General features: G+C 38.1%; 1 protein-coding gene and 1 long non-coding RNA gene across 4 annotated transcripts in view; one reads left to right on the forward strand and one right to left on the reverse strand.

Moving 5' to 3' along the window:
• C2CD3 (C2 domain containing 3 centriole elongation regulator) overlaps positions 1 to 21733 on the reverse strand; it is a 117073-nt gene that overhangs the window by 93565 nt on the left and 1775 nt on the right. For 2 of the 3 annotated variants that reach the window (XM_019649338.1, XM_019649339.1), the window contains exons 2-7: positions 20444 to 20713; positions 14782 to 14939; positions 10806 to 11029; positions 9973 to 10220; positions 2258 to 2390; positions 1679 to 1807 (exon numbers count right to left, since the gene is read on the reverse strand). In XM_019649338.1, the coding sequence (XP_019504883.1) occupies positions 1679 to 1807; positions 2258 to 2390; positions 9973 to 10220; positions 10806 to 11029; positions 14782 to 14939; positions 20444 to 20713 (1162 nt within the window). Of the gene's footprint in view, positions 1 to 1678; positions 1808 to 2257; positions 2391 to 9972; positions 10221 to 10805; positions 11030 to 14781; positions 14940 to 20443; positions 20714 to 21733 lie in introns of those variants that run through there. The other variant, XM_019649340.1, reaches the window with a different exon arrangement.
• Positions 3924 to 4820, forward strand: LOC109386325 (uncharacterized). Its single transcript, XR_002124773.1, has 3 exons — positions 3924 to 4109; positions 4290 to 4519; positions 4722 to 4820. It is a non-coding gene; the product is annotated as an uncharacterized LOC109386325 (long non-coding RNA).

Raw genomic sequence — 21733 nt, forward strand, 5'->3', positions numbered from 1 at the left:
CAGCCATTGGACGGCTGCTCACGACGGCTCATGGCAGCTCACGCCCACTGCTGGCCAGCCACACTGCAGCCCAGCTCCAGGTCAAGCTGTTGTTCACCATCTTACCTGTAGAGGGCACAGTGTCACTGGCCCTCATGTGGGATCCGAACGGGGGCCCTGCTGCTCAGAGCTGGAGTCCCAAGCCAACTCCTAACCAACGCGCCACTCATCCGGCCCTTTGCTCATATTTTTAATTGGGTTATCTGTCCCTTAATTATTAAGTTGTGTGGGTTCTTTATATATTCTAAGATATAAGTCCTTTATCAGATACAAGATTTATAAATATTTTTTCCCATTCTGTCATCATCTCTTCACTTTTTTTTCCCCTTCACTTTCTTAATACTTCCTTTGAAGCACACACATTTTTATTTTTGATTAAGTCTAGATTATTTCTTTTTGTTGCTTGTGCTATTGGTGTCATAACTAAAAATCCTTTCCCAGCTCTAAGGTCATAAAAATTTACCTCTATGTTTTCTTCTAAGAGTTTTACAGTTTTAGTTCTTTTGTTTAGCTATTGGATCCATTTTGAGTTAATTTTTATACACAGTTTGAAGGGTCCAACTTCATTTTTTCATGCATGGCTAGCCAGTTGTCCCAGCATCATTTGTTGAAAAGACTTATTTATTGAATGGTCTTAATACCCTTGTTGAGTATCAGTTGGCCATAGACACATGGGCTCATTTTTAGACTATTTCCAATGATTTAAATGTCTGCTCTTATGCCAGTACCAAACTGACTTGATTATTGTTGTTTTTTAAGTTTAAAAACCAGGAAGTGTGAATCCTCCTATTTTTTTCTTTTTCAAAATTGTTTTGGCTAGCCTGGGTCCCTTGCAATTTCATAGGAATTTTAGAACTCCATAGAGAAGTCAGCTGTGATTCTGATACGGATTGCAATGAATCACAGACATGGGATTTTTTTCTCTAATTTTTAGGTCTTCTTCAACTTCCTTCAACAGTGTTTTGCAGTTTTCAGAGTTAATGCTTTGCATTTTTGTTAAATTTATTCCTAAGTATTTTATTCTTATCAATGTTACTGTAAATCAATTGTTTCTTAATTTCATTTTTGGATTACTCATTGCAAGTATGTAAAAATACAACTGATTTTTGTATATTGATCTTGTATCCTGCAATCTTCCTGAATTTGTTTATTAATTCTAATTGTTTTTAGATTATTTAGGATTTCCTATATGCTATATTATATAATCTGTGAATACAGACAGTTTTACTTCTTCCTTTCCAATTTGGAACCCTTTTACTCCCCTCCCTCCCTGCCTAATTGTGCAAACCCCATAGGTAATAGGAGACAGACTCCTGAATTCCAGCTTGTGTTTGTATAAAAATCCATGCTCTTTACACTATACCCTACTAACACTGGTGTTGGAGATAGAGTTGGAAGATGTGAATGGAAAGGATTGGATACCATTCTGTAAGTGAGGGCTAAGAATAAAAGGCTAAAGATGAGATTTTTATATAGTGGGTAACGAATAATGATTTCTATTTAATAGGCAATAAGTAAGCAAGGGGATGACTTGGTTTTTCCAAGGAAGTATTACTTCACGAAGATAAATCTGTTAACTATGTACACAATGAGCTGGAGGAAGAATTTAAAAGAAAGAAAGCTAGTTGAGGGCTCTTACCTGCCCAATAGCAGCTGTATGGCTCTGGTATCAGCTTTTGTGTCCTGTTTCCACAGTATAGTCTCATTCAGAGGGAGGAGGTGATCTTCAATGTGGTCTTTAAATTGATTCTTAGATAAGGCTTTGATTCTAAGGTGTGGAAAAAAAATACTTTCTGAGTGGCTAACATATGGAAAAAATCTAAATCAAAATTAGCTGAGCTAAGAGATGGTTCACAGGGAAAACTGAACATACTTTCGACGTAACTACCTTAAATAACATAAAACTTCACAATTTACAAAGCCCTTTCCTACGTTAGAATCTCATTTCTGTAAGTGAGAATATCTCCATTTTATGTACAAGTCATATACATGCCAGTTCAGAGGGAACAAAGAATTTAGCTATTTATGTATTTAGTTAAGTGCCAGTAGTAGTTCTAGAATTTGAGTATCTTAACTCCTAGTTTAGGCTTCTTTTCTACCACATCAAGAATTGTGTGCTGAACACTTTCAAAATTACTTAGTCCATAACTTGACAAAAACACATGTAGCCACTATTAAGAAATAAACTGTTGGGGTTCATATGTATCCCGTAACTTACTGTGTTGATGGTCTAAGAAAGTCTTTCTTCACAGGAGAATGAACTTCACCCAACAACATGCTAGTATCTGGGCTTGATTTCATTGCAGAAACCACCATGGCATTACGTAGTTTATTGCCTTGTTCCAACAGAGCTGAGAAGGGCAAAAGTAGAACACAGAAAATCTAAAATCCAACAGAAATACTTGCAATATTTAGCACCTTTGCTTCTATCATAGGACTCACCACAGTGTACTGTAATGGCTCATTTATCTGCCTTGCCCACTAGCTTGGGAATTCCTTGAGGTCATTCATTTTATAGCAAATATTTAGAGCTTCTGTTATGTGGACTGTTTTAGATGCTAGTATAATATTACAGCAGTGGATAAAGGCTATTCCAAAGAAACTGACCTCTTTATAGAAGTCATTATACACATGCATTGACTCTGCCAACTGTTGTTTGTACATAATACAGATAGTAACGTGTATATATTATTTTTGTATCCACATATTTTATTGATTTCTCTTATTATTTGTAAGTTTTAATATCACTAGTAGCCAAGAAACATGAACAACTATACCAGTTAAACTTTTAGGAGCCATAGTGATAATCTCTTCCAAATTTATAGTTTTATGGATGAAGAACAGAATGCCACACAATTTCTATGACTTGTCTAAGATCATATAGCAGGGTAATAGAAAAGTCAGGATAAAGTCTTCAGACTTTCTGATAGGTAAAATTGATCCCATCCCTAAGTAACAACAAGTATAGCAGATAACACTTACTGAACCCTTACCATGTGCTGGGCACTATTCTAAGTATGCTGTATAAATATAATCCTCCCAACAATCCTCTGAGATAGGTACTACTATTCTCTTCATTTTCTAGGCGAAAACAATTGAGGCAATTTATATGCAGTAGCTGTATAACCAGGATGACCCTACATCCTAAGATTTTAACCACTATACTATATATGACACTACTTCAGTTCTTAGACTTCTTTTTAAAGGCTTAGGACCAGTGGCATTATTCCAAGAAACACTGGGAAGTATTATTTTCTTGAGGTTCCACAGTTGCTTAGAAGGTAAGTGAGACTAGACACCAAGTGACCATCTCTCTTAGTCTAGAGTTTTATAGCTTCTATAAATAAAGAAGATATGATGGTCAGGCCAAGAAGAAAAAAACTAGCTAAACAGATCCACAAACATCTAATATTTGTTAGTATAAAGAGCACAAATTATAGGTTAACAACAACAACAACAAAATACCCTGAAATATCACATGTTCAATGTGTAATGTGAAAATATAACCAAACCAAAAGAAAATAAAGATCATGATTGTGGCAGACAGAATCCTAAGATAGCTCCCACTCACCCCCAAAGATTCCCCAGCCTCTGGGATACATATATTTTCTCCCAGAGACTCACTCACTCATCTAGGCATTGTTTGAAGGGATTTTGCAGATGACATCATGGGTCCAAATCAGTCAACCTTAAGATAGGGAGAGTACAGGCAGGCCCAGGCCTTTTACAGTGTTTTCTCTGGCTGTTTGCAGGATATGAATTCAGTGATTTGAAGCATGTAAAGGATTTAATGTATAACTGTCATCTTGGAGATGGAGGGAGCCACGTGACAAAAATTCTCAGCTCCTAGGAGCTGAGAATGGCTCCTGGCTGACAGCCAGCAATGAAATGGGACCTCAGTCAGGCAACTGCAAGGAACAGAATTCTGTCAACATGAATGACCTTGGGAAAGAATTTGCCCCTAGAGCTTCCAGAAGAGAATTTAGCTTGGCTGACACCTTGATTTTAGCCTGTGACACCCTAAGCAGAAAACCCAACCATACCTTGCTGGACTTCTGATCCACAGAACTGTGAGTTACTAAATGGGTATTGTTTTAAGCCATTAAGTTTGTGGTAATTTGTTATGCAGCAATAGGAAACTAATATACCTAATAATGCCACACCCAAGAATACTGATTGTTAACATTTCAATATATTCCTTATATAGGCATACCTCATTTTATTGTACTTTGCTTTATTGGGTTTCACAGATGCTGCATTTTTTACAAATTGAAGGTTTATGACAACCCTATGTTGAGCAAGTCTATTGGGGCCATTTTTCCTTTTTCATGGTCTGAACAGCCTTTGTTGACTGCAACCGGAAATGGAACAGGAAGGGATACGACAGCTCTGGCTCTTGGGGTGGCTTCACCTACTTCGTCGCAGACCTCAAAAAGGGGAGCTGTTTTTCCAACAGCATTTGTCTCTGTGTCACATTTTGGTAATTCTTGCAATATTTCAAACTTTTTAATTACTATTATTTTTGTTATCTGTGATCAGTGGTCTTTGATGTTACTATTGTAATTATTTTAGGGGAACCATGAACCACGCCCATATAAGATGGTAAACTTAATCAATAAATGCTGTGTGTGTTCTGACTATTCCACTGACCGGTTGTTCCCCATCTCTCTTCTCTTCTCAAGCCTACTCATTTCCTAAAATCAGGACAGCCAATTAATAACGCTACAATGGCCTCTAAGTGTTCAAGTGAAAGGAAGAGTTAATCGATGGGGCAAACTTCATTGTTGTGTTATTTTAAGAAACTGCCACAGACACCCCAACCTTCAGCAACCACCACCCTGATCAGTCAGCAGCCAGCAACATCAAGGCAAGACCCTACGCCAGCAAAAAGATTACAACTCACTGAAGGCTTAGATGATGGTTAGCATTTTTTGGGCAATAAAGTATTTTTTAATTAAGGCATGTAGTACATTATTTTTTTTACATAATGCTATTACACACTTAATAGACTACAGAATAGTGCAAATACAACTTTTATATGCCCTGGGAAACCAAACAATTCATGTAACATGCTTTTTGAGATACCTGCTTTATTGTGGTCTACAATGGAGCCCACAATATCTCTGAAGTATGCCTGTAGTTTTTTTAATCTACGCATACCTACATACATCTGTATTTTATATATAAATTTTTTTTTGCAAAAATGGTATATATTATGTATATTGTTTTGTAACTGCTTTTTCACTTAACTATATGCATTAACTTTTTCTATGTAAATAATGGCTGCATGATATTCCATTCAGAATGCATTGTAAGTATGTTTTAATTTAAAAAAGTCTCTTTGGGATTCAGCCAGAAAATGGTTTTCTTGTTTATTCAATGAGAAAGGGTGAGGAAAATACAGTCTGTTAGCATTGGAAATTTGGCTAAAGAAACTTGCTTTCTGACAGGAAACCCTTCTTTTAGTTTCTAGTTAGCACTTGGCTTTATTTGATATGGTTTAAAGTTCTTTAATAAGATGGGTACACTCAATAAATGCTTTATGAATAACGTAGCTAATGACAAGCAATGTCAATAATAAACTTTACTTGACTTCAGGGCCATGCAGAAAAATAGTTTTTCTACTGATACCCAAAATGTTTCTAGAGAGATAAACAGCCTTGGTACTTTATGATCTAACCGTACTCAACTATCTTCAATTCCTTAAACACATTACTTCCTTTGTGCTCTCAAAGATCCAGGTATTTAATTCCATCAAAGAATTTATCATGCAGTGTAATAACTGTGCATCTCACCCCATCAACTTCTAGACTAAGGATTGACTCTTGTTGGTCTTTGTATCCTTGTTGCCTGGTACAGTGCATATCAGGCATTTAATAAAATGTTTTAATAAATACTTCCACTGTTGCATGCATCACACATCTTGTACTGTGTCTGCTTTAGAGTCTGTTTCCTTTACTAGACTGAATTCTTTAAGGTCAGGGTCTGTATCTTATTTATCATTCTAACCCCAATGTTCAAAACAATGACTGACACAAACTAGACACTGAAAAGATACTTTCCAAAACCCTGTTTTAAAAAGGAAATAAGTATTAAGGGGAACAAGTTGGACAAATCTGAGCACAGGTGGCCCATTCATTGGCCTCCAAATGGTTTCATTACTGAAACAGCCATTCTTGGAAAAGCTTCTCTAAAGTCCAAGGCATGGCAACAAAAACATCTTATTCCCCCATCTCAAGAGAAAGCTGGTACCTGCACTATAAGGGCTGTCATGGCATCTTTCTGCTCCTAAATTCAATAATCATTTCCTGAACACAATGGAAGGGCACTCAGGTGAGTTCGGGACAAATGTTTCCCTTGTTTACTTCCTACAAGTCACGGGCACAACTCCTGCTAAACACAGGGAGGTATCAAAATTCTGGCTTTGTTAGAACTCCTTGCTATCTATTGGAAACCCCCAAGTCTTAGAAGCAGGATATATAGCTCATTTTTCATAAATACTAGCTGGTTGACTAATTCAGCTCTGTACCCCCTTTTCTGGTATGATGTCAGTACATTAAGAAAGACCAAAAAGGGGCTGGCCGAGTGGCGCGTTGGTTAAGAGTTGGCTTGGGGGCTGGCCGAATGGCCCGTTGGTTAAGAGCTGGCTTGGGACATCAGCTCTGAGCAGCAGAGTCCCGGTTCGGATCCCACATTAGGGCCAGTGATGCTGTGCGCTCTACAGCTAAGATGGTGAACAACAGCTTGACCTGGAGCTGGGCTGCCGTGAGGCTGCAGTGGGCTGCGGCAAAGCTACCGTGAGCGGCCGACAGCCAACGTGAGCTGCCAAGAGCTGCCGTGAGCGGCCATCCAGTGGAGGGCGACCAATCTGCCTCACCCGGGCAGAGCGCAATGATATCAACATGGGCCAGTGAAGCAACGTCCTCCACAACTAGACTGAAGAACAAAAGGACAGCAACTTGTCTGTTCGCCTCCCTCAATTCCCCAATAAAATCTTTAAAAAAAAAAAAAAGAGTTGGCTTGGGACGCCAGCTCTGAGCAGCAGGACCCCGCTTTGGATCCCACACGAGGGCCAGTGACACTGCGCCCTTTGCAGCTAAGACGGTGAACAACAGCTTGACCTGGAGCCGGGCTGTATGTTGCCAGCGATGGCGTAGGCTGCAACGGGGCTGGCCGGCAGCTGGCCTGAGCTGCCGTTAGCAGCCGTCCAGTGGCCGGCGACTGATCTGCCTCACCCAGGGAAGAGCGCAATGATAATACCAACATGGGCCAGTGAAGCGACTTCTCCACAACTAGACTGAAGAACAAAAGGACAGCAACTTGTCTGTTCTTCTTCCCTGATTCCCCAACGCTGTTCCCCTCCCCCAATTCCCCAATAAAAAAAACAAACAAAAAAACCCCCAAAGACCAGGAAGAAAATTATATCCCTCCCATGACCTTGGCTCTAGACCTACTTACTAAAGTCGCCCACTTAATCTTAGTCCTCCATAACCTTGTAGTTGGAAGGGACCTTCAATGATCCTATCAGTCTACTTGACGATTTACTGTATTTCCCCATGTATAAGATGAACCCTTTTTAAAAAAATTTGGGGTCTAAAAACTGGGTGCATTTTATACAGTGGTTGTAGATTTTTTTTTACTAGCATTTCCTGCTGAGGACGAGGCAATATATGAAGACAGTGATTTGTCATCAGACACAGATGAGAACAAGTTAATGGTTGGGAGTTTTCACAGTGATGAGGAGTTGTATGAATTTTATGATGAATAAAACTTGAGTTCAATAACTTTATGGAATACACTTTTTTTCAAATTTCAGGCCCCAAAATTAAGGTGCGTCTTATACATGGGAGTGTCTTATACATGGGGAAATACGGTAATCTAATCTGTAAGAGTTCCATCAGGAGGTTATCCAACCTGTGCTTGACTATTTCCAGTGATACAGAATTCACTACCTCTTGAAGTTGTCCTTTCTCATTTTGTACAGGTCAGACTATGAACAGAGTCACAACCTGTCTTGCTTTAACTTTAAACCCATTGATCCTAGTAACTCTTATGGAAGGGGTTGCACACTGGCAGACCACGGGTTGTACCTGGCATATTTTGTTTGGCTTGAACAGCTGGCCAGCACAGCTTTGATTTTTAAAAAAAAAAGTAAAAAAAAGAAGCAGGCCTAGGTACACAATGAACTTACAATATGATAAGGCAGAAGACTCTGCCTTAGAGTCTAAGACAATAACGAGCTGGAGCTGAGGAGCAGCTGCCCTCTTTGACAGGGCAGCACCTACCTAACTCTAAGCCTGTGTCTTCATTTTAAAATGGGGATGACAGGGCTTGCTGAGTGGCTCAGTTGGTTAAGAGCGCGCTCAAAGGTTTGAGCTCTGAGCAACAACGGTTCGAGTCCGGCCCGAGCTGAGCTGCCAACAGGTGGCAGGATGGCTCAGCTAAAAAAAAAAAAAAAAGGAGTCTAAAATGGGGATAATCCCTGCTTCACTTTTTTTTTTTTTTTTAAGATTATGTGTATAAGGCACTTGCCATAGTTGCAAGCACATAATGAATGCTCAATGCATGGTAGCTGTTTTCTTGAGGCTAAATATCTCTTGGTGGGACCTTCACCAGCCTCATTACTCTTAGAAGGAACTCATCTTCTTTAGATCTTTAATGTTATCTTCTTAATGAGGCATTCCTTTGTCAACCTATGTAAAACTAACATCCCCTCTTCTCACCTTCCTTGCTTCACATTTTCCAATGCCATTATCATCACCTAACACCCCATACCTATTTACCTAGTTTATTGTTGGTCTTCCCATCTAGAATATAATATCCATAAAGCAGGAGTTGGCAGGGTGTTTTTGTTTTTTCTTTAATTTAAATTGCTGTATCCCTGACACCTAGAAGAGTGTCAGGCATTTGACAAGTGCTGAATAAATAACTGCTTAATGAGTGTGCAAATATCTTTCTCAAAGTTTGATGCCCATTTCTACACATAATATTCCAGGTGTGAGCTGACAAGTGCTGAGTACAGTGGGACAATTTTCTTTCTTGTTAATGTAGTCTAGGGTTGCACTGAAGATGAAAATTAATAGATTATAATCAGAGTATGTTTTTAAAAATAGGGGATCATAGACATTTCAGTTGAGAAAACATAAACAGAATGTTTTTCTTCATTAAAAAAATACCCTTACTAACGTAAATTATGTGCCCAAATAATTATTTAAAAGATTTTTCTATTAATGCTGCAGATATTCTACTGTGGAAATTTTACTGGTGAGAATGCAGACAAATTCCTATCATGCCCTTGATGTCACCAAGATATATAGTTGACCATAACATGTAATATAAGGTACCTCATTTGCTTTTATAATACATCCCCTAACATTAGGTAATCTGATCCAGTTTCTACTTGCTTTTTTGTTTCAGTCTAAGCCCTTACGCCGGTAAACTGACTCCTCTCTACTGTTTGGCTGCAAATCGTACTTAATTCCCAGGCTTAAGATCAGCAGTTGCTGCGCACTGATTGTTTCCACCCTGAGACCAATAGTTTTCAGAATGTGAGACGGATTGGTGCTACCTTCTGAACAGTCATACAAGTAAATGCTGATGATGAGACAAAAACCTTACTTGCCTTGAATTATTTGGGAAAAAATAAGGACTAATATTTTTCTGTGATAAGGGCTTTCCCCCATATCCAGGTTCATTTGAAATGGTTCCTTCCCTAAACATACAATTATAAGCACCTGCTATTTAGAAGTAACTTAGTCGTTTAATAGAGCTGTCTTCAAATGGTAAGAAGTTTTGGACTCTAGTAAGATGACTCTTTTTATTTAGCTATTTAGTTCAAAGGGAAGTCTTGGTTGGTTCTCTTTGTAGGCTGGCTAAGGAGCAGAGTAACCCCAATAAACATAGCTCAGTCTCAGTTCACAAATATATACATACCCGAAAGCAGGTCCTTGGTAGGGGGATTGTTTGAAGAAAGAATGCATGAATCACTGCGACTCTTGGCAGCTGACCTGATTTGAGGCTGGAACTCAGAGCTGTTGAGAAGGGACATCTGCCTCTGTGGGGCTTTGCCTTTCAGAGTCATAGACTCTAAACTCTGCCCTGAATTAAGATGGTGCTGTAGTCCAAAAAAGGAGTCCTTTATCGTATCAGAGTTCTCTGCAAAGTACAAGTGGTCTTTCCCCCTGTTTTAAAACAAAGAAGAACATCAGCAGTTTATTATCCATTTTGGTAACATTCCACTTTGTCAGAGACAGAGTAGCTTCGACTTTATAAATCTGTTTTTCATCTTCCAAATGAAATAAACAGTAGATGCTTTACCTACTACTGTGTGGTTATGGCTAAAGTGAGACAATAAAATAAAGAGCTCAGTGCTAACCTGATACAAAGCAAATGCTTCATAATTATTTAAAATCAAAATCTATTTCTCTTACTGCATTGTTTCACAAAATATTGCCTTTTCCCTCTTCCCTTAAGGACATCTATCATATCATAAGTGTGACTTAGTCACACTTATGTACCTGTATGTTGCCACCCCCTCCCCCACTAGATTGTAAGCAGTCCTCAAAAACAGGAATTGCATTTTATTAATTTCTATGCCCAGCACTTGGTACTAGACGAGGAACACAGTGGGTAGGTACTTAATACTTATTTCCTGAATGAGTGACTGACTACCTTTAGTCTTTTTCCCAATCACAAATGAAAGACAGAAAGTATGAGTACAGTGGGACTTAGCTGACAGACTGACTGGTATTCGGTGTGGTAATTACCTCGGAGTGGTTGATCTACTGCTATTGGCTGCTAACTCTTTTCCATCAGTTTGCGTGGTAGGTATCCTCTGAGGCCTTGATGGAACTAGAAACTGGATATTGCTGGGTTTAGTATATTCTCTGAATCCCTGCTCAGATAAAAGCACCTTTTCTGTCATGTCAGTGGTAGGAAGAGGGTTATAGCTGTCATAAGTTTCTGACAGAGGCTCCAGGGCAAGTGAGACCTGAAAGAAACATGTAATATATCAGAAATTTTCTTTGGTATTGATTAATTCTAAGGCTCCTTGCTTACTAGAAATTGATGGCTCCCATTCCTTACAAGATCAAGTTCAAATTTCTGTCTACCTCAGAAGCCTCATCCCTTGCTCCTAGATACACCAATTATTTAGGGTTCTCTCAATGTACCTTGTATCTCATTACCTGATGCCTTTGTATATGCAATTTCCTCAGCATTACTTCCTCTGTGTAAACTTGTGTTTATGTAGAGATGTCATGGCCACTCCCTGCTTCATGATTCTACTTATGCTGTATCTAGCCATCAATATAACCACCATTTATTGAACACTTTACTATAGGCTAGAAACTGTGTTAAGTTCTTCACATAGAGAAGTTCCTATGAAGATATAACTCGAAAATTATATTACCCTACTGTAAAGATTAAAAAAAAAAAAAGGCAGAGGCTTATAGGAGGTGTTTGTAACTTGCTGTTTGTTTTCATCCTAATTAGATTATGAATTCCTTGAAGGCATGGACTGACTGTCTTATTCATTTTTCTGTGGACAATTAGCACAATAGTATATAAGTCTAGTATACCCAATAATGCCTAATGGCCTGACCAATAAAAGAAAGTATCCTTATTGTTAGTTACACGTATTTGAGAAAAATAAGGCCCTCGTTCTATGCTAGGGATAAGGCAGCATGAAGAGCGAGGAACACTAAGATGAAAAGTAGTCATTTGCAGTTTCCTTTATCATCTCATTCCTGTGAGTTCAAGTTCTCTATTAAAAGGCTCTCCTCTGAAGAGCCTAATGGAGAAAAGCCTAATGGAAGAATAAAAAATAAAATAAAGCCTCAAGCAAAACTTTACAGAAGAAAGAATATACTCCAGATGAAAAGAATAGTGGTATTGAAAGTTCAGTTACAATGGCAGAGAAAGCAGACGGACCTGCTTAAGCAACCAAAGAGAATCAAATGATGATGAATGGCCTAAAACAAAAAGGAAAGATTGCAGTTGGATGCTTTAGGGTGTCTCTGCGAAGGTCAATGGAATAATTTGCACAGAGAAACTGCCAAGGCACAGACGCAATAAAACACACTTGGGTCTTGATTAAGAGTTTTTTCATGAACCAGGTAACATAAAATCTATTCATCATCAAGATTTTCTACAAACACAAACGACAGGAATGCAGTGGGGCAGACACTGTGCAGTGATCACTGTTACAGCATCACATAAAATCCTGGCTGCCCAAATGGAAATGTCGGAAAGTGTTCCCTTGCCATTCATCACTTGCCAAAAGGCCGGAATTGGGTATGGCAGGTACCTGGACTTTCTTCTTTCAGTGGCAGTTGAGGAAAGAAGAAAGTTCATGTACCTGCCATACCCATCTTACAATCAAAACATAGGTGCTGGCCTAGCCCCTCTGCTCAGTTAACAAATATTTGTTGATACTGGCTTAGTGCCAGGCTCTGTGCTGTCATCTGCCTGACGCAAAGAGATAAAACAGGAAACCTGACCTAAGAGATCAGTATCTTGGTGGGGAACTTAAAAAGAAGTAATTTTAATACAAAATGGTGAGTGATGAAATAAGGATGTGTACTGGGTGTTATGGGAACACAAAAGAGGGCTTGGAGCTTGGGGAAGAGGTGAGGAAGGAGTGCCAGGGATGGTTTCCAGGAGCTAAATATAAACATCTGAGTTGAGAATCTTAAATATGAATGAGACAGATAAGGCTGAGGGGGGCTGAGGTAAAACATTCCAGGCAGAGGGAAGAGCACGAGTCAAGCTTTGGAGGTATAAAACAGAACATCATTCCAGCAATTCCTACCAGTCCAAGGGATTTTCACTGCTAATCCCTCTGCTTCCACGTAATGTACCCAACATACTCCTGCGTTCATCGCCCAGATGGTCCTTACTGTCCTCCTCAGGCAGGCTCCTCCTCAATCACGGTTCACCCTTGTGCTCACTCCTCTGCTAACTTCCCTTCACTGAGCCCTGTAGAACTTCTATTATATAAACTACTTTACCACTTTAACTGAACATTTCTTTCTTAAAATGTCCCCATTTCCCCAGTCTTCTCCAATGGAAACTACTTCTTTCACTAGCCAGGGTGAGGGAGGTTAACGTACTCCTTTCTGGTGCCAGCTCCAGACCATCATTCCGTCACCTAAATATATCACATCTCTTCTGAAGCCCAAATAACATGATTCTCACACCCATAGTAGCACAACCTTCAAAACACTCATCAGTCTTCTCTCAATATCTTTAGGCTCTCCAGCACTGAGCTGCCCACAATCATCTACTACATCTATAACATCTATCAGTATAAGACAGAGCATATTAGTATGACTAGTTTTCAGACTTACGCTGGTTAACACAGCACTAAAAATTTTTTTCTAATTATTTAATGCTTTAAAAAATCAGATTTTATGTAACATTTTGGATTTCTGGCTTCTCTTGAAAAATCAGAAGATCTGGCAGATTTGGTCCACTGGGCAAAGTTTGCCAACGCCTGGTTCTAAAACTGTGTCAACAAACTTCTCAATTCTGCTACCCACTCTCAATACTATACTCTCAAATCCAAGTAAGTTTGGCAAGTCCTTGTTACGTGCCTAAGCATCATGTTAAGTGTTTCCATATCTTTTCATGTAATTTAATCTCTGCAACAATGCTATGAGATAAAAGTTGTAGTATCATCATTTAAAATGATAGGGTGCTGAAGCTCGGGGAGTATAAGTGAACACCAGAGTTGTTTTTGTAACTAATTTCTCCATGTCCAAGTCTCGTGCCATTTTCATTAGATCACACCACCTCTCCCTCTTTTCACTGCCAGTTACCAGGGAAACAAAAATCTTTAATTGTTATTTCTACTTCTTCGATTTTATAATAGGTTCTTACGTATGATAATGTTATATGTTCTTTCCTCATCTTTTTTGAACTATCTTCTTATATACCTGTTTAAATTTCTATATGTATTTTTGTAATACATTTGACAAGGTATAAAACTCACAAAATTACTAAGGGATTAGAATATTCAGAATTCTCTAGGAAGCACTTCCATAGTCTCCCCTCAGAAAGGGGCCCTTCTATGTCCTTTCCCACCATCCTGTACATATCTATACCATACTGTATATCACACAGCCTTCTACTTGTAGTTCTTTTCTGTTTCTTCCTACATGATTTTGAAAAAAAAATGAAAAGACCATCTCTTATCTCTGAATCCTAAGTTAGCAGCACATAGTTTATGAAAACAATGTAGGCTGGGTCAGTGAATGAATACATCAAAGACACCACTGACATGAGTCAAATAAGCAATTATTGTTTGGTGCTATGTTAGGAGCTGTGGGAAAAACAAAGAAAGTAGAAACATTGTCCTGTCCAAGGAATCTTGAAACTAAAAGGAAGGGGAATTAAAGGGAGACTACTAATACATAATTTTGGAGACTATGTAGGATTATAACTAATTATGAATGATTATGTAATTAATGTTATGAATTTAATAAAAATGACAGCAAATGAGCACAGCAGAAGCTGTGAACAACTCTTGGAACTTGAGATGGGCAGTAAAGCACTAAGAGGATTTGGGTAAGTGGGAAACAAAGGTGTGTTACAGTCTTTCGGTGAAAACACGAACAAAAGTATGAAGTGGGAATGAGCATGGTATATGGGAGTCATGTACCTATCCATTCTACAAACAAACTCAACTACTTGTGCCCTAAAAGTTTTATTCTATGCAGCAAAGATTAAAACTTTTTTTACCTGGAGTTCTCCAAGTTTCTTAGATGTTGGTGAAATAATGGTAAAAAATCCATTGATGTGATAAATTGGAGAAAGCTTGGCTAATCCACTGATTTGAACTCTACCAATTGGAAGGTGATCAAGTTTGGTGATTACTTCCAGCACCAGCACAGCCATATCTAATCAGAAACAATTACAGGATATGCAGATATTATTCATTTATTTATTTTTGGAACTGGACAGAGGAGTATACATTAGAAAACTTTTTTACATAAAAATTTTATTTTATTTACAAATAAACCATGCACTTACCATATCATTTGGGGTGAGGGGAAGAGAGAGATGAACTCAAAATCATATGAACAATAAAGTTTTAGAGAAAAATGACAAATATCTCACATGGAGAAAAAAATTACATTGAATAAAAATATTTAGCATATCAAGTATTTGATAAGGAAAATACCTTTAAAACAGGTTTGTTTTTTTAAACATATTTGGCAAGAACTCAGGCTTTGCTTTTGAAATATAAAGGCAACAATCTCAGTTCTTTTATTCTCACCATTTCTAATTTTGGATTGGACAAAGGGCTTCTCTTATACAGATGAAATGGTTGGTCCCTGCCTCCCAGGAGTATCTAATTGCTTACTTCTTGATTATATCTGGAGCATTGAAATACTGAGAGTACTTGGAACCAAGAAGAATGAAAATAAACTCCTTAACTCTATTCTTTAATTAGTCACTTAGACTTAACACCTTCATGGCCATAATTTACAGCAGCAGAAATTTAATGCATGCATAGAAATCTGAAATTATTTCAGGGCAGTGTAACTTCTGAATTATTTTCTAACTAAAGCTGAGAAAATGGTTCATTTTCACCATTTGTTCAATACTGCAGTGAAAAGAGCATAGGACGTATAAGTAGAAGACAGGTAATTGTGTCATAGCTCCAATATTCACAAGCTACCTCACAAGCTACACTTGTCTGTTAAACAGGCACCATAATGCCTACATCATGGCTGTGAGAGGAATGGAGGTAGTGCAAGTAAAACACCTAGCAGTGTCCTCTCACAAGGCAGTTGCTCAATGGTTGTTATAGGACTTCAGGCAAATTACTTATCACAGTCCCTGTCGTACCTACTCATGGAAATAATCTGAAACTCATATGAGCTAATAAATGTAAAAGTGCTTTGTAGACTATAAAATGATGTGCATATGCAGAATAAGTGTACCAACATTTATTGGTTATTTACTAATAGCCAGGCTCTTCCATATCTATTAATTTTCTTAACAACTCTATGATACAGTTATTTCTGTCCCCATTTGAGGATTGAGGCTCAGAGAGGTCACGTAACACTCCTAAGTTCACCCAGCTTTAAAGTGACAAAACTGGGCTGACACCCAGTTCAGTCTACTATAAAGTACACTACACCATGCTGCTTCATTATTCATTACTTCTAGGGGGAAAAACTTAATTCTTAATAGGCTTCTGACCTCTATCCTTCACTTTTGCTGTGGAATTAGAATCCCTATTGTCCAACATACTTTTCACCTCCACTGTCTTTCATATTCCTACTAATTGAATCCTATTTGATAAAAGAGAAGCAAAAATCAAGTGGTGAAGCTCAAAGAAGTACCAAACTTTTCTCAGTTTCTCCTCTAACCTTCCCAAGCTCCAAACATTTTCATGGCTGCTATTTTCAGTGACTAGATAAAGGATAAGGGAAGAAAGATGTCAGAAGAGAGTATGAGGCACACCTCAGAATCCTATAATCCCTCTATCTCCTGAGGCAGGATACTATAGCAGAGGCATCCTTGAAATTAGGGTTGGTGTAAGGGTGGCCTTGGGTAAGTCACTTTTAATTCAAACTCAAATTCATCACCTAGAAAAGGCTAAACACCAACTGCAAATGTACAGGGCCTCAAAGCATGCATTCTAGCACTTCAGTGGCTTCCTCTTATTCTTCCTACTGTATTTTCACTCTCCTTAACGCAAAAGATCTTAAAGATTTAAAATGTAAAAATTTTCTCACTAATAAAAAAAAAATCGGAGTACTTACCATGTTTTTGTAATTACCCTAACTTCTGTTCAGAATAAGATGAAATAGATACAAAGAAATGAATAAAACAAACCACCCTACTTACTTCACACAGTCATTTTAAAAATCAAATAGGATGATGGCCTTGAAAGCATTTTATGAACTGTAAAATGCTATACATTTTTGCTTGTTCCTTGATATTATTTTTATCTGAGGAATTCATACAATCTCTGTTTTACTGCCTCTCTCTTTCCAACCTGGACCTAGTCATGTTTTATGCTAACATGTAACAATATATTCATTAGCTTACTTTACACATTTTATTTTCTCTTAAATGAGTTATCTGTACTTCACATATGAAAGAGTACATAAATGTATAATAAAACAAATACCACATATCTTAAGTAATAGTTAAACTTTTTCCAAGTTTTCAGTTAGAGAATAAACTCATGTGAACTAATGTTTGATCTTTTGTCTTCATTTTCTAATAAACATATCATACTCATGTCCACAGCAGGGCCACCACTCGCAAGGTTCACCTCATCTGTCTCCTATTCAAATGCAACCTTCTCCCAGGCTTCTTGCCTAACTAGAATCATGAACTTTGAGTACTGGCCCATTTGGAGGCTATCGCCCTCAATTTACCAATGGGAAAATTCAGGCCCAGGAAGATGAAATGGATTGTTCAAAAGTCAAACAGCAAGTTAGTGCAGAACAGAAGTAGGATTCTGGTTTCCTACTAACTTAAGATAAGCTTAGCCCTTGTTAATTTCCTGGCATATTCATATGTACCAACTAATCAGCCATTTAATTACATACTGTTTGGCATCGCTCACTACTGTTTCATATATGTCAGTATTGTTTTTTTTCAACAAATCTTTAAGTTCCTTTTGATCAGAGACTACATTTAAGATCTCTGGATACCCCCACAGTACCCAAGACTTTATATTTTTATAAAACTCACACCTACAATGTGCTAGGTACTGGACCGATCACTTTACAAAATTGTTTTCATTTAGTCTTCACAATAATTCCTACCAGGTAACTGCTATTATCCTCATTTAACTAATAGAAACTTAGGCCCCAAGATCTTAAGGAATCTTCCAGCATCATAAAGCTATCCAATTCTGAAGCCAGAGTTCAAATTCAAGATTGTTTGACTTCAAAACCCATGCTCTTCTCATTTAACCAGTCTGCTTCTTCATAAAAAAGCAAGGTGAAAGGGCAACTATTTGGTCCCATTTTACAGATGAGGACAAAGGGGCAACAGAAATGGGAAGGGACTTTCCCAAAATTCCACAACTGATAACACCAACCTAAAGTTCAGATGCCAAGTGTAATGCATTCTTTCTTTTACCACAGGATGCTTGAATAAATGTCTGACCTGTTAATTATCATATTAATAGGTATCTTCTCTCTTATTGAAAAATTTCTAGGGCCAGCCAAGTAGCTCAGTTGATTAAGAATTAGCTTAAGAGAGCAGCCTCTGAGCAACAGGGCTGCTGGTTCGATTCCCACATGGGCCAGTGACACTGCGCCTAAGCTGAGTTGTCACTGAGCTGCCAACAGGTGGCAGGATGGCTCAGCTGGTGAGAGCGCATGCTCCTAACAAGACTGCCTGTTCGATGGTGGGCGTAGCTAAGACTGAACTCGGTAACTTGAGCTGAGCTGCCTCCCGGATGGCTCAGTGGATAGAGTGTGTGCTCTTAACAACAAGGCTGCCGGTTTGACTCCCACATGAGATGATGGCTATGCCCAACTGGCAACTAAGCCTGAGCTCAGCACCTTGAGCTGAGCTGCTGCCTGTATGGCTCAGTGGATAGAGCGTGCGCTCTTAACAAGGCTGCTGGTTGGACTCCCCCATGGAATGGTGGCTACACCCACCCGCAACTAAGACTGTACACAGCACCTTGAGCTTAGAGGCCATGAGCTGCTGACGGACAGCCAGATGGCGACTGGCGCCCTCCACAACTAAGATTGAAGAACAACAACTTGGCTGGTCCTCCTCCCCAATTCCCCAATTAAAAAAAAAAAAGTCTAATCACTCTTTGTTTGTTAAATTATATAAAAATACCACCTGAGGATTTAAGTTTTAGGTTTATAGTACCCAGAGTGCCTATGGGTAGCTTTTAATAGCACTTATCACTTTCTACCCACTATTATAACTAAACTTCTGTGTGAATTTAGTTAAAATTAGACACCATTATGATTTTTTTCATTCATATTTGCAATTCCTACAGTGGCTAAATGTTCAATATATATTTTTTGAATGACTGAAGTTTTAGTTCTTTACATTTTGATGTCTTCAAAATTTTTTTCTTGATAGACTATAAGCTTCATAAGGACAGGTTAATCTTTAATTCACCTTGACTCTCCAGTATTCTTAGCCCAACAATGTTTATGTGATAAATGCTTAATTTTTACTGACTTGAACAATATTGATTTGATAAATAACTCCACCATCCAAAATATGTTTATGTGAAAGCTTGACCTGAGTAGAGAAATAACAGTACATTTAGAATGCTTTCCTTGAACAGAAATGAATAAATTTTGACTCCTGGGTCCCTGTAGACCAGGGGTGTCAAACTGGTGGCCCGCGGGCCGCATGCGGCCCTCGAGGCAATTTTTTGTGACCGCGATGCTCTGAAATAAAATAAAAATAGAAAAAATTGTTATGAAGAAAATAGCGCTTAGGGGAGATCGAGGCAATACCTATACACAATTCCTTCATTAACCCTTTAACTACTGAAGACGAGTATACATGTGGCCCAGTGCCTTTCCTGGGGGCCTGTGGGCGTGTATAAACGTGCTGACTCAGTTCCTGTGACGTTTGGAAGCGATATGTCTGCCACTCTCAGTGTCATGTAATGTAAACAGATCCCAATAGCAAAAAGGTTAAAAAGAGCACTCGGGTAAAAAAGAATAATTTTAGTTTTATAAATACATTAAAGAAAATAAATATTTAAATAAAAGCAATTATATAGTGTTTTAATTATCCTATCCATATTCCCGAATCCTCACTTCAGAATATAAATTTAACAAAATTTGTAAATGTGATGTGGCCCGCGTGAATCTTGCCTATTGCACCAAATGGCCCATGTTTTAATTGAGTTTGACACCCCTGCTGTAGACCAATCCTTCCCTTCTTCAAAAACCTGTAGTACTAACTCACTAAACCATTCATTTGGCATCTAGCATGTATTATCTTGTACTAGTAGTGAGTTTTATATCTATATCCTCTTTCCTTGAGCATAATGTAAGTCCCAGAGCAGAGACTAAAGTTATTCCTTAAGCACGATGTGGTGAAAAGTACAAGTTCTGGTTTCAGACAGAAGTGGGTTCAAATCCTAGTTTTGCCACTTATCAGCTGTGTAACCTTAGAGAATATTCATTCCATCTCTCTGAACCTGTTTTATTATCTATAAAACACAGAAAACACCTATCTTGCAGGGTTATTAAGGATTAGAAACAATATGTATCAACTGCTAGTACATAGTATACTCTCAATAAATGATGGCTATTATAAAACCTCTTTGACTCCCAATAATTAACAATGTCACAGACACTACATACACAACAGTTCCTATGCTAACAACATAACCACATGCTTATGAGGCCTGCAGTGAGATGATAAAACAAAAACATACCTGTTAGATAAGAGGTAAATTGCTTTGGACCACAGCGAATAGCATAACGTGTAGTTGTTCTCACAGCTTTTGGTTCAGTCTGCAATGTGTCCCTGGGACAAAAGAGGGTTCCATCTGATGTTTCTCCCCACCATCTCACTCGGACAAGTACACAAGAGGGAGGCTTTGCAATCTTCCATATGACTTTACTAACAGTAAGTTTCAGAAAGCAGCGTAGCTGACCTTCAACCAGAGGTGGCAGGCTTGTAGATGGAGGAATGTCACTCAAACCTGGGGAGGAATCCAAGAACACCAAGTAAAAATGTAGACAAAACATAGAAAACATATCATGTTTTTTTAATGAAAGCACACAAAAACACATTAGTATCTACAGAGCAGGCTTATTCTACCTATTCTAATACATGAGAAGTAACTAGTAAACCAAAGAATAACCTATATGATCACTTAACCACCCTGATAAAAATACTTAGTATATAGGATTTGATTCCAGTTATTTCAAGTACATAACAACTTAAGACACGCTAATATAAACTCCTTAATTGAAAGATACCACTTGAAAAATACAAATACAATGACAGGTTTTTAAAATCTCTGAAGTAGTTGAAGTTTTTCTTCCAAGTACTGCTGTTCTGATTATTGCAAAGTCCACAGTCCTTAAGATGTTATCTTTACCTAACTCTCTTACTTTAAAACCATCACTAAATTTAGAACTCCCTTTACTCAACTCTCAAATGATTACGTCTATACCATACAACTCAGCATTGCAGTAAAGACCACCTTAAATTGTCTATCTTTTCTTTGCTGCTAACATCACACAGTCAATTAGGACAGAGATTATCATCTTCAGATTCTGCACTATTTACAGAACAATGCTGGGTTCATAATATTTATTGGCTTTCAGACAGATAATAAAATATAAATGAGGCAATTAATCATGTCTTTCTATAAAACTTTCCTTTAATGTATCTTCTAACCAAGGCTGAGAGATTTAAGAAAACATTCTTACGAGTATATTACACATACATTTCTATTCCTCTGACTTTTCCTTTGGGGAGTGGTCAGGCCTCACAAGAAGAAAATATACACTCTCTGTGCTCTCTAGATTGGAGAAAAGACCCACTATAACCTTTATGGATAGCTAGCTTCAATATAAAAATTACATACAGGTGTATACATGAGCATTACTGCATATGTATATGGTATAGTGAGTAGGGCATTCTTGTTATTTCTAGTTTGACTTTCCTCCTATTAACCAAATGTGCTTGACTGGTTTGACATAGGGGAGCACTG

Source organism: Hipposideros armiger, unplaced genomic scaffold, assembly GCF_001890085.2.
Source record: "Hipposideros armiger isolate ML-2016 unplaced genomic scaffold, ASM189008v1 scaffold_132, whole genome shotgun sequence".
In the NCBI taxonomy this organism is placed as follows: Eukaryota; Metazoa; Chordata; class Mammalia; order Chiroptera; family Hipposideridae; genus Hipposideros; species Hipposideros armiger.